Genomic DNA, 17143 nt, shown 5'->3' with positions numbered 1-17143 from the left:
TTTTTACAATGTTGACATAAGATTTCTACTTATGAATTACACAAAGATGGATTTTACTTAAACAAAATAAAATACGCAAATCCTTAATAAATACAAAAGGTTTTCAGTTATACCTAAATAATTAAATATGTACCATAAATTGTCCTAATTCGCTTAAAAATAAATATTTATATTTATTGCATAATTTGCGTCGTATCGATCTACATCTGCATGTATTCATTTCGCTATAACTTTAAAGTTTATCAGTAAAATCATAGATATAATAGATAGTATGTATTCAACTGAATAAATTGCACTAGATTGCGTAATCAATTAATTAGCTCACTAGAACAAAGATTTGACGTAAAACTATCTCTATAACATTTTGCAATATTGTTTCATAACTATCCTTTTTTAAGACTAACCACACTTTAATAGCTAAAAAATAATATTTTGTCTTGAATGTGTACGCATACCCAAAGCCCTTGAGGAAACCGTCTCACTGAAAACGGACATGCGCAGAAGCCTACAGAACCGATGGCCGTTGGGGCAGAAAGGTTCTCGAATGGAGATCACGTACTGGGCGACGAAGTGACGAACCGACAAGTGGCAGCGAGCCGCTGAATGCAGGCCGCCGGTGACCGGTCGTGGTGGAAAACCCTGAGGGAGGCTGCATCCAATGCTGGATAATGATCCGATGCATTGGATACAGCGTGGACGTCCCACGGCTGAAACGATGAAAACAAAAAGACTATCGACAAACTCCACTGTGTTCCGTCAACCCATTTTTAGTGACCGCGTCGAATTTTTTACAATTCATGCATGACAGACAATGGTAGGTATATGAATTGGTATATCTGTCAGTATTATAGATTGAGTTTACTGACCGCTTTTTTTTACAAAAGGAATTATACCTTAGATGTAGATTCGCAACCGTCGTGAAAATTCATCACTGCGAATTCATTCATCTAAGAAATTGATATCAAACTTCAAAGCTTAATAATAATAAGTTTTAATTTGACAAGGAAACGGATTATTTAAAGGTGCCATAATTTTAATAACAATTTTCTATCCTATTAAATATTGTAAACTATAAACAAGTTGTTTCGAGTTTCTTTAGTTATGACTTATGATATTTTTGGAAAACATATAAATAGTATGATCTTTATGTTAGAGAAAAATATTCAACACGCAAAAAAAATTGTATTGACAAACAATTTTGCAAGCAAATGATTACAATATTGCACCTGACACCACACAACGTGTAGGATCAATGAATCAAATATTCCTACTCTACATTTTTGTAGGTATATTATTGATATAAGCTTCAAATAACAGAAACAAACATGAATTCCAACTAATACAATGACGTTACGTGACGCTACCCACCGTCTCATTGTGCTAAATTTGTTTTTTGTTTCGATTATTTAAACTGATCATGTTATAATTAATTCTTATTGAATGTAAAACCTGTGGCAAAACTTTGAAAAAACAACTAATATTTCGCACACTTTCAACGACAGTTATTTGAGAAATAGATAGGTAGAAACTGAAATAAACTGAAAACTGAAACTGAATTTAAAATTACATTTCTCACATATTTAATTGTTGAATTAAGTCATTCGTATGTAAATGTAATCACCCTTAAAACAATCTAAACTCGGAAATATAAAATAGTGCAAACAAACCGAGTAAGGAATAATTACGCATGTGTGGGTACGAGATGATTATTTATTAGCGCATACATAGCGACACATGGCCTGGCTGTAGTATTATATAGAAAAGACGAATCGCAAAGGCAGATAGTGTATGCGTTCGCCGCCGAAGCGCAACACCGATGCCTTCAATTCAACCTCATTATAGAGCAGCCTCATTCATGAGAAGGACTTCGGAAATATTAGTTTCATCCCGGGAACGTTAATATACTAAAATGGTATATACGAAGAAGTCTGAGTGAGTGTTGAGTTTCAATTTCTTTTGTTTATGTTATTTTTCTCGTGAGCTATGCGATTTAATTGTGGCTTTGCAAATTTTAGATTTGTTTATTATAATCAATTCACATTAATACATTTTAACGAAATAATAGTATTTTGTTTATTAAATATTTGCTAATAAACCTAGATATCTGTAACTAATTGTGTAAACTGAATTAGATAAAATAATATTTTTATGCTTCGAATTTATTTACGCGAATAATATCTACCTGTATGATTGCATGTATTTTTAGAATGCAATTTCTTTTACAATTCAACTCGTTATGAAATAACTTCTATGGTTTAATCATTGTCCAATTGTCCATTGCTTATTATTTGTGCAATAAGGTACCTTATGAACTTGCTTCTCTGATAATGTAAACATTTTTAAAAAATATTTACTCTAAACTATTTTTAATAATTCAATGAAAGTAATACAAATTATCATAATTTATTAAAGTACCTAATAATGAAGAACCTAACTTTATGTAAGCTAATTAGCTTTTAAAGCATGTTTTGACATAATATTAACAATTCGAAGCACGTTGAAAGCACATTTTCAATCGCTTCCTCTACTGTTTTTCAAAAATGATTAACGGCCAGTTTTCGCCTTACAATTTGTAATCATAACATAGATTATACGATACATAATACAAATATCAACCTTACAGACTTTCACCCATTATTTTAAGATAATATTATATTTATTTCCATTGTGATTTCCATACTGAGATAGAATTGAAAAAATGCAAAATTAAAAAACCCTCCGAGAAAAAATTATTTTCTACAAAAACAATCAAAATGAAATACTTCTTCAGGGTAATTTTACCATACTCATGAATATGATACAATGAAAACAATTCATACAATGAGTCACTTCATAAAGCAAACAAATGTAACTTGTGTAATACTCGTATAATCATAGGCAATTAACTAGATAATTTCAACGAGTGCAATCTGGAATTAATACTTTATATATCCCATATAAATACTTGGCATTCTATGGCGCAAAACCTTTTCTAGAAATACTTTTATAAGAAGGAAACAATATTACTGAAAGGAGATATTCAGATGTATTATTATTTTATTTATTAATATCGCAAATATTCACTTGCATTAAAAAGTTTGTGAATTAAACATGCACCGTGTATGTTTAAATTCATATACATACCTATTTGTTTTCTATTGTTTGTAGGGATGCTTATAATGTATAAAAAATGCTGTGCCACGTATTGTGTAACGAAACTCTTAGTATAATAACAGTTTTGTATATTTCATCGATTTTTTGTAAAATTGCCCAGAAATCAAAACATATTACAAACGTTTTGCTTTTCAATTTGTCCGATTAATTATTATCTATACATATAATAAATCTGTAGAAGGGTCAATTCTGTACATTGAAAATATTGAAAAAATAAATAGCAGGGGGTGTTACTGGATCGATACCAAACCCAAATATGTGATTAAAAAAATTTTTGTCTGTCTGTCTGTCTGTCTGTCTGTCTGTCTGTCTGTCTGTCTGTCTGTATGTATGTGAAGGCATCACGTGAAAACTAGCGGTTCGATTTCGATGAAACTTGGTATAATTATACCTTATTATCCTGGGCGTAAAATAGGATACTTTTTATCCTGGAAAAATACGTAGAAAAAAAATAATCTTAATTTTTCAGTTTTATCCATAGACGTTGTTCCGTAGAACCGCGAACACACGTTGCGTATTATTATAGGCCTAGCCGTATTTGGGAATTGGGTCCAATAGATATTTATAAGATGTTATTGTCAGAGGTACTCAAAATGGAGAAATAAACCATCCACGCGAAGACCGACATCCGCGCGGACGGAGTCGCGGGCGGAAGCTAGTTAATACTATTTGCTTATAGATCATAAATATTATACATATTTATAGGTTAAGGTGTACGATATTATGTTCACACATCTAAGTATTTATTAATAGCTTTTATGTAAACCGTTTCCATTTATGTAAAAGATGAAGAAAGTATAAAAAGCAAAAATTATAATGTTCATTTCCGTACACAAACATACTATTATTCTATTATTTATTGAATATTTACTTTCAGCAAAAAGAAAAAGGCGGTTGAGAAGGAGCCTACGGTGTCATTTTTACAAATCGTAAGTAAAGTAATAATTAGTAATAATCTGAAACGTTTGCTATTGCTCGCTATCAAGTTTATCTCTATTTGCAATGTTTTCCTGATTATGTGATAAACGATCGTTGAGACTTGCATTGACGCCAACTTGTTGTCTGAAATAAAGCCAAACTAAGACAAAACTATAGATAAGAAAGTTAAAAAAATCAAGATTTTGCGCAGAATTATTTTTTGATATTTAATTGAATTAACTAAAACTGTGTTATCAAATAAGACATTGTTTCCGGTTGTATGAAATGATAGTAGTATAATAATCATAGTCATACATCCAAATATTAGTATTTTAATTTGAATGATTTGCGAATACGTAACTAGGTAGGTATGCATAAACATACAGTCTAAAGTGTCGACACTTTTTCTAATCCTCTGAGAATCCTAGCATGCCCATTAACGTCTAACATTTTTCAGTTCCGATATGCAAAATGGTACGAACTTATAGCCTCATTGTTTGGAGTGCTTGCTGGTCTGCTCAGTGGTGGTGGTGTATGCTACAGTCTTGCACACTTTGGGGAGCTCAGCACGTCGTTTGTGGAGAGGACATCTCAACAGGAACAGCTTTCGAGCTATCTACCCCTTATGAGGCTATTTGGCGGCGGCAGGAGATTGTAAGTATAAATGTATTAGACAATTATGTACATTAAATTATTTCAACCTGAAAATAAAATAGGTATTATTTAGATTTCTAGTACATATTATAATTTGCTTTTAAGATTTCTTTATATTGTTGTAAAGTTTGAGAACGAGAAAGAAGACAGTGCAAGAATAGCGTAAAATTTCACCTATAATTGTTTTAATAATTGTTTAATTTGTTTATTATAAAACAATATCCAAGCGCTAAGTACATACAACGTGCGCGGTACATCCATTATGGTTGTTTACTCAGCGCTCAATAAATTGAAGGCGTCACATTTATTAATGTTCATCAATTCAGACAAAACGCGTCCAATGAAGAGAACATGAAAGCTTTGATTGAGGACGGCAAGTCAATGGCAATCGGTGGGTTCACATTCGTGATATTGTCGATCATACTGTGTATGATATCAACGTCGCTTCTCAGTTGGAGCGCTTTGAGACAGGTACTTACTTGTATAATTATACAATGTTATTAGTTCAGTAGGTACTTGTGAAAATTATATGTATAAAACTAGAAATGTAGTAAAATCATTGGCTCAAAACGTTGTTGAGTTGAGTTGAACTGTTCACTGTACAATGTTAAATTATTTTTAGGACATGTAGTTTATCTTTAGTTACCTACTATATATTTCAAGGTAGATTTAAAGAAGGTATAATTATATTATGATCTTTCAAAATAAATACATAATTTTACTTATTCAAAACTGTTGAAGACTGTGGTAAAACCCTAGTATTTTCAATGCCTTAAATGTAAATACTGAATTAAAGAGTAAAGACTCAGTTAATCTCCCTGTGTAATCTCCGGATTTAGTACTTACTTGGTACCTACAGTTGAATGACAGTTATCTTGCGGTGATATAGTAGCACAATCACGCACAATGCTATATGCATGTAATCGAATTATACGTAATTTATATACAATACTTACACAATGAAATATTTTACTAATAAACGAGTCATTTTTACTTCTGAGACAAGACAAATTCATATTCCTCTATATCTATAATGTCAAAAATATTGCCATATGGCAATTTTTTACAGTAGTTGCCTCTTTATATTGATTTGCGTCTCGATTCCATTACATAACCAATTTTAATACGTTATATTGGTACTTAGAGACAGATTTTGCGCAACAGTCAACAAAAGCAATTGATTTAATTGACGACCTTGTCTCTTATTCGAGCTTTATGCTATAAACGAAAACAAATATATTTTATTGGAAGAATTGCATGATTGTAATAGTTTATTGTAAATATATACCGAGATTTTAATACCATGATGCTGTTTTGAAGTTTTGAGCGCTACAGTAGATATCTACTAGGAGATAATGTTTTATGTGCACGAATAGCAATTCGCTCAGTTACAGAAACTTTCGATTTTCAGTTTTTATACCATATTTGACTAGGTATATATTTAAAAATCTCTATTGTTTAAGCTTTAATTTCAGTATAGATTTTATATTTTAAAGAAAACGAAAGACAAGCACCATTATCCAGCCTCATTTCTACCCTTTCTATTGTTAAAAAAATGTTTTTAGATTACAAGAATTCGTCTTATGTTCCTCGAATGCGTCTTGCGGCAGGATATGACATGGTTCGACACAGATACTGAGTTCAATTTGGCTTCCAAGATGTCAGAGTGAGTTTAGAAATAGTCCATTTCACTATTTAAAAATATATTTATATATTACTAGGTTTCCGCCCGCGGCTTCGCCCCCGCAGTCAAAGAAAAACCCACATAGTTCCCATTCCCGTGGGATTTCCGGGATTGCGTCATTCTCCCGAAATAAAAAGTAGCCTACGTCCTTTCTCGGGTATCAAAATATCTCCATACAAAGTTTCATGGAAATTGGGTCAGTAGTTTAGGCGTGATTGAGTAACAGACAGACAGAGTTACTTTCGCATTTATAGTATTAGTATGGATATACATATAATGATTTTTCATATTTTTGTAGTCTTATGATATCGTTATTTTGACGAATTATGTGTGCTTTGTTATTTGAGCCGCAAGTCATCTGTACTACTGGTCCTCACTGAAAACCAGTGTTGCAGAAACACTCTGTAACTTTTGCTGTTTTATTTTAATTTTAATTTTATTTTGTATTTCTTCTTTTTTTTCGTTGTTTTTATTTATTTACATTATTTATGTCAAAATTGGTGCCAAATAAATGAGTATGAGTTTGAGCTTCAATTATATTTTCAGAAACATGATGAAGCTAAAAGAGGGTATGGGAGAGAAGATTGGAGTTGTAGCTAATCTTGTTGGTACGGCTATAATCTGTCTGTGCCAGGCTTTTCCGCAAGGCTGGGAGCTTACTCTGGCTTGTATCACTGTTGTGCCCTTTTCGTTGGCAGCGTCTATCTTATTATCAAACGTTAGTACCTAATTCTTAAAGATTAGTTAAGTGCTTCATTATTTTAATTTTAAATTGATCTTGAATAACTAGGTACGAATGTAAACTTGCTCACGTGCACTGAGATAGTAAAGTGGATCCAATATTTCTAGTAGCATATATATAAGTATATATATATAAGGAATTAAAACATGTATTTCATATTTTAGTATCAAACGAGGTCGTCAACGAGGGAAATGGGATGTTACAGCCAGGCTGGTAAACAAGCAGAAGAAGTTTTAAAGTCAATTAGAACAATAGTCGCTTTTGGTGGAGAAGATGCAGAAGTAGAAAGGTACCTAATTAATGAATAAATTAAATACCAAAGCGTTCCCTTAATTCTCTAACAAAAATTGCTTGTTCCATATATTTTCGTATTAAAAGGTTGTTGGTTTCTTCAAACTTTATCTTATAATTGGTAAATATTACCTATGTATATTGCAAATGTTAGCAGATTAATTCCACGCCTGTCTCATCTAAAGCCATAACTTCTTTTATCTTACTAAATACATAAAATACACATGGCTTTCCTTATCACTATTTACTGAGATCATGTTATACAACCTTTCTGTGAAACAATTACGATAAACGTAGTTAATTAAATATTGTTTCGTCATTTTATTAATAACATCACGTTTTTATTTTATTGTGTGTCAATTGTTTCCCCTTTTAATTTACGATAGATAATAATAGATATGTTTTAGGTTTATAATTGTCCAGCTACCTCTTTATAAGAATTTACTTCTGTATTGCAGATATCGTAAACTATTGGAGCCAGCTGAAAAATATGGACGTAAGCGTGGTTTTTACACGGGACTCGGGACCGGCTTTAACTGGGTCTTAACGTACTCTCTGAACGCTATCGGTCTGACTTACGGCACTAGGCTTATCCTCCGAGATATCAACAAACCCACTGATGAAAAGGAATATCTCGTTGGTGACGTTTTCAATGTGAGAATACATTTTAACATGTGATAAGTATTTCTTTGTCCCTACTATATCTACTTACCCGATATTTTTAGATCCTTTTCACGGTTTACATGGCCACTCAGTGCATTACTCTCTGCGTCCCTCACGTAGAGGTATTCGCAAACGCACGAGGAGCTGCTGCCAGTGTCTTCAAACTTTTAGACAGAGAACCACTTATTGACGGAATGGCAGAAGAAGGAATATCACCAAGAAGAGTTATAGGAGATATTTCTTTAGAAGATATCCACTTCAGCTATCCATCTCGACCTAACGTTAAAGTTCTGCAAGGATTCTCTCTCCGAATTAAGGCTGGAGAGTGTGTGGCGCTTGTTGGATCATCAGGATGTGGAAAATCTACAATCTTGCAGTTACTACAAAGGCTATATGATCCCCATCTTGGTGTCGTTAAAATTGATGGCAAAAACGTAAAAAATCTTAATCTGGGATGGCTAAGGTCTTCTTTAGGTAGGAAAATATAAAAATAAATTTTATTAAAGCCTTTAAGATGTAAATCACGACCGAGGTTTATATTTTTAGGTGTGGTGGGTCAAGAGCCAGTTTTGTTCCGTGGTTCAGTTTTCGATAACATTGCTATAGGCTGTCCAGGTGCGACCCGGGAAGAAGTTCAAAGAGTTGCAGAAATTGCATTTGCACACGATTTTATATCAAACCTATCTAACGTAAGTTATTACCTACACAACGTATGTACTTACATATTAAATAAATGTACTTACATATTAAATAAATGTATCGAGTAATCTATACTGTTTTATTTAAACAGCAATTTAATATTAAAATTTAAGGGTTAAATTTTAGGGTTATGACACAGTAATAGGCGAACGTGGAGCGTCTCTTTCTGGCGGTCAGAAACAACGTATAGCTATAGCTCGATCATTATTAAGAGAGCCAGCTATTTTACTTTTAGACGAGGCAACATCAGCTCTAGACCCTAATTCAGAAAGACAAGTGCAAGCTGCTCTTGATCGGGCAAGTGAAGGTCGCACCACCGTCACAGTATCTCACAGGTTCGTTTCAATATCCAAAAAACTTTGATACTGATAAATAGTCAAAAGTAGTTTTTTTTTACTTATTTTTGTTTTCAGGCTATCAACGATAGTCAATGCTGATAGAATCGTTTGCATGGACCAAGGAGTAATCGTAGAACAAGGAAAACACGATGAACTGATGAAGGCTAAAGGTTAACATTATAAAGGAAATATAAATAGTGTTATTGTCGTATTTTGTGAATTTTATTATAATACTTGGTTATATTTATAGGTTTCTACTATAAACTTGTTACTACCGGCAAGGAAAATAAGGAACCTGATGTAATTGAGACTTTAAGAGAAGAAGCAGATGGAGAAGGTGAAGACGGTGAAATTGCCCTTGCCCCACGCCTCGATGTTAAGAGGAAATCTAACAGAAGAATTATAAGACATCATTCCGTTAAAAGAGGTAAAATTTATTATAAAATCTGAAAGCACTTTCAAACAGGATAAGTAGTATGTTCTAATACGGTTGAATTTCCAGATTCTCACGAATGGATGACTCCACGTGGTTCTATATCGTCAGTAGTATCAGCCGGTCTACAAAACTTTGTTTACAATTCTGAATATCAAGCTGAAGAAGAAAAGTATGAGGATGATGATGAAGTAAGTTCTGTTACAAATGAAATGCTTGAAATAAAATGATTCAATAACTAATATTATTTTTAATATCTTAGGAAATCAAACCTATCAGTGATTGGGAGATTTTGAAACTGAATGCTCCAGAATGGTTATACTTGGTGATTGGTGCCATTGCTGCCTTTACACAAGGAACGTGTTTCCCAGTTTTTGCTCTATTATTCGGTTACACTGCAGGGGTATGTAAAAGTAGAAAATAATTGATTTAAGTGAAACAATTTTGATCTGTCTAACTATTTGTTTTCAATAAAAGGATTCATATTGTAAACGCTATTTTATTTGTAGATTTTCATATTACCGGATGCTGATGAAATTCTATACCTCGCGGATTTATATTCTGGAATGTTTATTGTCGTGGCGGCTGTCGCTGGTCTCTCTATGTGCCTGCAAAGTACTACCTTTACAAGTGCTGGACTCAAAATGACTACACGACTTAGATATCAATATTTCGGTGCTTTACTTAAACAAGTAAGTTCCTGGCAATATATACCTACATTGTGTTAATTAGCAATACAAGCATCATAAGAAAAATATCAATATTGAGACAAGAATAAAATCAATACATTTGCTATGTTCTAGGAAATAGGGTACTACGATAGAGAGAAGAACACAGTAGGTGCTCTTTGCGCGAGGCTCAGTGGAGATACAGCAGAAGTGCAGGGTGCGACAGGTCTCAGGATAGGTCTCATTATTCAGGGAACAAGTTCAGTCTTAGTAGGATTTATCATGGCTATGGCGTATGACTGGAAATTGACTTTAGTAGGAACTGCATTCTTACCTTTGGTAAGTTTCTTCACAAGCGATGACTTTTTTATAATATCCAAAATACTAGGTATGTGACTAATTTTAAACTTTAAATTCAATTGAGGATAATATCTTTATCTTACTTTATTTAGTTTGTTAGATCTGATGATAAAAGTGCAAGATACTAGTTGCTGAGAAAAAAAAATACTTTTTTTATTCAGTAAGTATCTAATATGGCTTCGTTTTCATTCACAGATGGTAGGAAGTATCTGGCTAGAAGGTATTGTGTCCCAGAAATCTCAATCAGACGAACGTGATGCAATGGAATCTGCAACAGCCATTGCCACTGAAGCTGTCGTCAGTATCAAAACTGTTCAAAGTTTAGGTAAGTACTTCGATCTGTGTAGCTACAAGCACATACATAATATAAAATTCGTTCGATTTCAAAATGGATATAACCTTTAATAAATTCCAGGTGTAGAGAAAGTGTTCCTGTCGAAATTCCAAGATGCGTTGATTGATTCCTGTGCTGCTGTAGCAACAAAGACAAGATGGAGGGGCTTGGTTCTTGGTTTGGGGGTTTACGTGCCCTTCATGTCATACACCGCGGCCACAGTATATGGTACCGTACTGGTAGCTACTGAGGGACTTCCCTATAATATAGTATTATTGTAAGTTGACTGCTTTATCATTCGTGAGGTATTCCTTGTATAGGTAAAATTAATAGTTTTAAAATACTTCTTACTATTGTATCGACTATTTAAATCAATTAGTAGTTATCAATCAGCATAGTTAACCCAATCCATATACTTTGAAGATGGACTACTACTTTTTAAAGTACCTATATACCTACCTACAAAAGTTATAAAGTAATTGAAAAAATCTCTTTTAGGGTGAATGAAGCAGTTATGTACGGCGCTTACATGTTAGGGCAGTCTCTAGTGTATGCACCGAGTTTCAACTCAGCCAGAGCATGTGGTGCAAGAATTCTATCAGTCATCAACAGAGAACCTAAAGTTCAAACCAAACCCGGCTTGAAAGATAGAAACGATTGGGTAATTGTCCACGTTTTTTTACTAGCTCCATAATGTGTTTAACCGATCTTATTTAAATTTTGTAAAGTTTTCTCCATAAATCTTTTTTAATCTAATATATCTATTTATCTATAATTTCAGTCAGCAACCGGTGCCTTCTCTATCAAAGAGGTGGAATTCAGTTATCCGACGCGTCCGCACCAACGTATATTGAAAGGAATCGATCTCAAAGTGGAGGCCGGCAAGACAGTCGCCTTGGTGGGCTCGTCTGGATGCGGCAAATCTACCATATTGCAGCTCTTGCAGAGATTTTACGATCCCGATACTGGAACTATTGTAAGTGATTACAATATTATTAGGTAATAGCATGTGGGTTATTGATAATAATGGGTAATAGAAACTTAAATCGATGCCATGTTAAAACTCCTTAAATCTTGAAACACTAATGACGTAAAAATGAAAATATTTGACTTACGTTACAAACTTCCCGTAACGTCATAATATAGGTCCTATTTTTATATTTCATCGAACTTATTAATAATGGGACAAATATTAGGCACCTGGTTCACAAGGAACATAGATCTGAAAATGAACGACAAACCAACCTTCAATGAAAAGGCTGGTTTTAAATATAGCAGAGCTAAACGTGAAGTTTGCGCCCAAGAAGATCATCTTATATCGGCTAAAATTCCGCCCAAGTTCAGGGATTATTGTGCCCATTGCCTTTTAGAATACCAAGTTTGCAGATATAAACACATGCCGCTGTTATATAAATGCCATCACGAGAGACATGCTTATCTAAATTGTGAAAAGGAAGACTATGTTCTTCGAATGAAAGAATTCGAAAGGGAGAGGAGGTTGAGGGAGCGTGAGATCAGAATAAAAGCGGCTAAAGAGAAATGATTGTTCGTATGCATCTCTTAAAGCCAGCGAGTGATAACGTATAGATTAAAATAAATTATTTTAATGTTAACAGTATGTATTTCATTTAACATACATAGGTAGGAGAGGTAGGTACTTAGTTCCAGGAACATCGTTTCATTAATCCTTAACTTGAGTATTTGGAGCGAACTTTGTTTAACGTGTTAAAAACGATTTTTTTATAATTTTACTCATTAGATTTTATCAAGATTTTAGGTGAATCTACTTGTGTGCATAATTTATGTACACTACAGCCTACAGGTGCCTATATTTAAAAATATTTTGTTTTTATATTAGTAGGATATTACCTACGAGCCATTTATATAAACTAAAACTTCATAGGATTTAGATGGCCGCGACATCCACTCTGGGTTAACCCTACCACGCCTGCGTCGCCAACTAGGCGTGGTGCAACAGGAGCCAGTACTATTCGACCGGACTATTGCCGAGAACATCGCGTATGGAGACAACAATAGGAAAGTCTCCATGCAGGAGATTATGGCGGCCGCTAAAGCAGCGAATATACACAACTTCATCATTTCTTTGCCGAAGGTAATCTAAGGCCAAAGATATATTTTGAGCATTAATGATGATCTGCCAAATTGTTTTGATATAAGCATCTTGCTCTAAAAACCTTTGAATTTTGAAAAAAGCATTGATTAAATTCTTCTGCACAAGGTATTTGTTACCGATCCAATAAAAATCTATATTTACAATTGGTTAAACCCAATAAATACAATAAAGTTGAAGGTTTAATATCGGTGCTTAATATTATAAAGCTGAAGAGTTTGATTGTTTTTTGTTTGGACGCGCTAATCTCGGGATCTTAGATAGCCCATTTATCGACGAAGGTTATAGGCTATATATCATCACGCTACGACCAACAGGAGTAGATCCACGGGGGTGAAACCGCGCGGAGCAGCTAGTTTCATTTAAATCGGTTTAACCATCGTGACGGACCGGAAAACAGACAAGACTTTCAAAATATTCACACTTCTTTACCATGTCTTAATTACCAGATTTAATTAATTAATATCCTTTACATAACGTACATAGGATAACTTCATTGGTTCTTTCAAACTCCAGGGTTACGACACAAATCTGGGTTCGAGCGGTGCCCAGTTGTCCGGCGGACAGAAGCAGAGGGTTTGTATCGCTAGAGCCCTTATTCGATCGCCACGACTGCTACTGCTGGACGAGGCTACTTCAGCCCTTGATGCTAATAGTGAACGGGTACGTTTTTTATTTTTTTGTATGCGATCCAACTGAGAATAGGAGTTTTGTATGTTTTTAAAGTATCCAAATGAGAATAGGATTGAGCGCCATTTTTTGACGTCATAAGATGTAATACAAATGAATTGAATGGAAGTTAAGCAATTTAAATGCAAACTAAAAGAGTCATTTATCTGAAAGGTATTTCGTCATTTATCATTATTTTGCTTGCATTTAATGAATTTATGTAACTGATAAAGCAAGAGATAGTATAGAGTATTGATCAAGTTTAAAGTTCTGGATAAAGACAACATTTTTCTTATAATTAAATTTTATTTGTCTATTCACTTATCAATTTAACAACTTTAACAATAGGTATTATGAATAAATGTGTTTCCAGGCGGTGTCTGAAGCTTTGGAAAAAGCAGCCAAGGGACGAACGTGTATCACTATTGCACATCGTCTCACAACTATTAAAGATGCTGACATGATTTGCGTTTTAGATAAAGGTATTATCTACTTTTCTATATTATGGTACATGGTGGTCCACATTCATTAGTAAATTTTGATGAAAATTAAACCTTCAAAAACATATTCAATTGACGAGTGTCTTTATAAATCGATCAAGTGACCCACATGCATGCTGTTTTATAATCATTGTCAAAATATAATAGATTTAATATATTTTCAGGAAAAATTATCGAGCGTGGCACCCATACAGAACTAATGAACCAGAAAGGCTTCTATTGGAGAATGAGCAAAGGCCAACACGTGGCGTAAGAGTACCCCGTGTAAACCAATCAAAATAAAACTGTAAACTACTAGTATTAATTACAATGAATTTCATATTAGATCTTTTATAGTATTATTATTATAATAAAGTTTATATGTAGTTTTATTTAGATTGGCTTGGCACAACATCCGATATGTAAGCCAAATAAATGTAACGTAACCAAAAATTATAATAAGTGCTCGTTAATATAGAATTTCGATTACTTTTAAATAAAACCAATCAAGTGATTTCGTTCGTTTACTTTTTCTTTCCCTTTTTCCATTCTACATCAAGATAAGAAGTTTATACGCTATATACATACTCCATTTCTGACTTTACCCTGTAACCTGGTTGAAAAGCCGTATACTGTGCACAACCAAGCCTTACTGAAATGAACTGAACTGAACTCATTGAGTGTACAGTGTATACCCAATTGTTTATGGAACGAAATCGTAACAGCAATATTTAAAATGTAATTTATTATATTACAAAAATATGAGATAGTCTTGGAAAGATAATCCCGTTTAAAATAAAACTTATTTTTACCTTTTAATTCTAATAACCATAGAATATGATAAGAAAAATGATTTTTGACAGGTGACAGACTTTTTTTTAAATAGGATTACCATAGTCAATAATTCAGATTTGATAGCTCCCGGTTTCTATATACTTTGCTCCAACTTTTCACCAAATTATTTTTCAAGGAGCTATATTTCAGGGATCTTATATATGAACCATATAGAAACCGGATCAGTAAGACTTGGCGTAGAATCAAAAATGGATGCCGTTTCCTTACATTAATGAACGATTACACTGAGAATGACATTCTAACAAATGTTGTAGACATTTAGGATCTATCTATATTAAAGAGATAAGACCACGCGTCGAGCGCATTTTATTACTAAATTCTTTAATACTAATAGACCCTAACCTGTCTCGATGATTCTATTTCTACATCTATTAAGAAACAAAAAAAATATCGCAACCTATATATACAACATAATCATAACACAAATATAATATCAATGGTCACCTATTTGGCATAACTTCACTTAACAAAATCGTAAGATTATGGCAAGTCAAACGATAGCTTATGTTATACAATTTAGTCATATAAAAGTAATTCTCATAAATCTGCACCATTATAATTAACAGTATTTAACATCAAAATAGTGATAGTATAAAAATAATCTAATTGTTTTCGAACATACTCACATATCACTAAACGAAACTATAACTAAATAATAGATACAACGGAGTCATGTTTAAAAAAACCTTTATGATAATAAAGATAATATTATCTTTATAATTGCCTTATAAAATGAACTGTACGTATGATCAAAATTATTCTCTTGGAGACCTATAAGATTGAATAAAGTCAAACAACCATCAATAATTTGTAAAAAAATAATAAAATAAATATAAATTGCAGCATTAACAAAACTCTGAACGCTTATGGCTTAAGTATCGATAGAAGTTAGTTAAACATCAAATATTTACTACAACACCGATTCCTTATTAAATAGCACGTGTATTGCACAGTGCCTTGTTTAAAAGAATACAATATCTTCTGAATTTTGTTTCATTTTTAAGTAATAATCACAAGGTTGTTGCTCTAACCTTTTTTTAGAGAAGTTACGTATTTTGAATTTAATGGCAAAAATGTAATCTATAAATCTTGTTTATCAAAATGCCGTTTTGTTGTTCGAATAAAATCAGTAAGGAGATTTCAAGAGTTCCAATGTAAAGAGAGATCCCAAGGCACTGCACAAAAACCATACAACACATTGATTACAATCGATACTGACATACACACTACAGCATTAATTAAAACTACATCTACCTTACACAAATGAAACCCTCACAACCTAGCATTCAGTCGTTTCAATTTATTCAATAAATGTTAAAATACGATGATGATCACTTCCAAAAGCCATCACCCTTAGTTTAAATAAATAGTTCATTTTATACTCGCAACCATTCAGACTTGACCGTAGTCTGAACGCGTACGCATACTTTAAATAAATCTAATTAAACATTAAATCAAGGGATAGTGACATTTCGAATTAATTTCATAATATATTCATCAAATGAGCGAATAAAGAAATATATTACATTAGTACCAAGAAGCTTATAACGAATACACTGGAGATTGTACTATGAACGTTGACTTGTCACGGGAAGGTATGACCTTGAATGACGCCTGGTTGTTCCTTCATCCCTTTCACACCAACTTGCCAAGTTAGGTGTGAAAGGGACAAAAAACAACCAGGCGTCATTCAAGGTCATACCTTCCCGTGACAAGTCAACATTCATAGTGCAATCTCCAGTGTATTAGATATAAGCTTCTTGATTAGTACCAAACAATATCGCATACATATTTTAGCATACACTTAAAAAATACGCGAACATACTTTAGTATAATTAAGTATACTCCGACAGAGATACGATATAAACATCAGGGTTTCACTTAAGTAAGAAATATATTATAATATGTTTATAACATCGACTTACATATATGGATTAATTCTACACGATCATAATATTTAATACAGACAAAAAAGACGTGCGTGATTATGAGAAAATGGTTATAATGTATACGAAGTCTTATATAGAATATAGACCTAATAGAATCTACAAATTATGCGAGATCTATTCGAC

General features: G+C 33.1%; 2 protein-coding genes across 2 annotated transcripts; both read left to right on the top strand.

Moving 5' to 3' along the window:
- The first annotated feature begins 1768 nt into the window (after positions 1–1768).
- LOC123704938 (multidrug resistance protein homolog 49-like) lies at positions 1769–14731 on the top strand. The gene is made up of 25 exons (XM_045653440.1): positions 1769–1932; positions 4031–4082; positions 4529–4725; positions 5052–5196; positions 6291–6391; positions 6956–7127; positions 7316–7440; positions 7901–8096; positions 8168–8579; positions 8652–8794; positions 8931–9139; positions 9218–9312; positions 9393–9569; positions 9645–9766; positions 9838–9978; positions 10085–10267; positions 10379–10582; positions 10799–10928; positions 11019–11214; positions 11436–11598; positions 11719–11913; positions 12841–13050; positions 13585–13731; positions 14111–14219; positions 14402–14731. The coding sequence occupies exons 1-25, from the start codon at positions 1910–1912 to the stop codon at positions 14488–14490; spliced, it is 3936 nt and encodes a 1311-aa protein (XP_045509396.1). The 5' UTR covers positions 1769–1909; the 3' UTR covers positions 14491–14731.
- Positions 11959–12830, top strand: LOC123704939 (NADH dehydrogenase [ubiquinone] 1 beta subcomplex subunit 7-like). Its single transcript, XM_045653442.1, has one exon. The coding sequence runs from the start codon at positions 12118–12120 to the stop codon at positions 12478–12480; it is 363 nt and encodes a 120-aa protein (XP_045509398.1). The 5' UTR covers positions 11959–12117; the 3' UTR covers positions 12481–12830.
- Positions 14732–17143: the final 2412 nt, after the last annotated feature.

The sequence above is a fragment of the Colias croceus genome, chromosome Z, assembly GCF_905220415.1.
Source record: "Colias croceus chromosome Z, ilColCroc2.1".
In the NCBI taxonomy this organism is placed as follows: domain Eukaryota; kingdom Metazoa; phylum Arthropoda; class Insecta; order Lepidoptera; family Pieridae; genus Colias; species Colias croceus.
The sequence above is the reverse complement of the archived record's forward strand: the minus strand, read 5'-3'. Positions and strand labels throughout refer to the sequence as shown.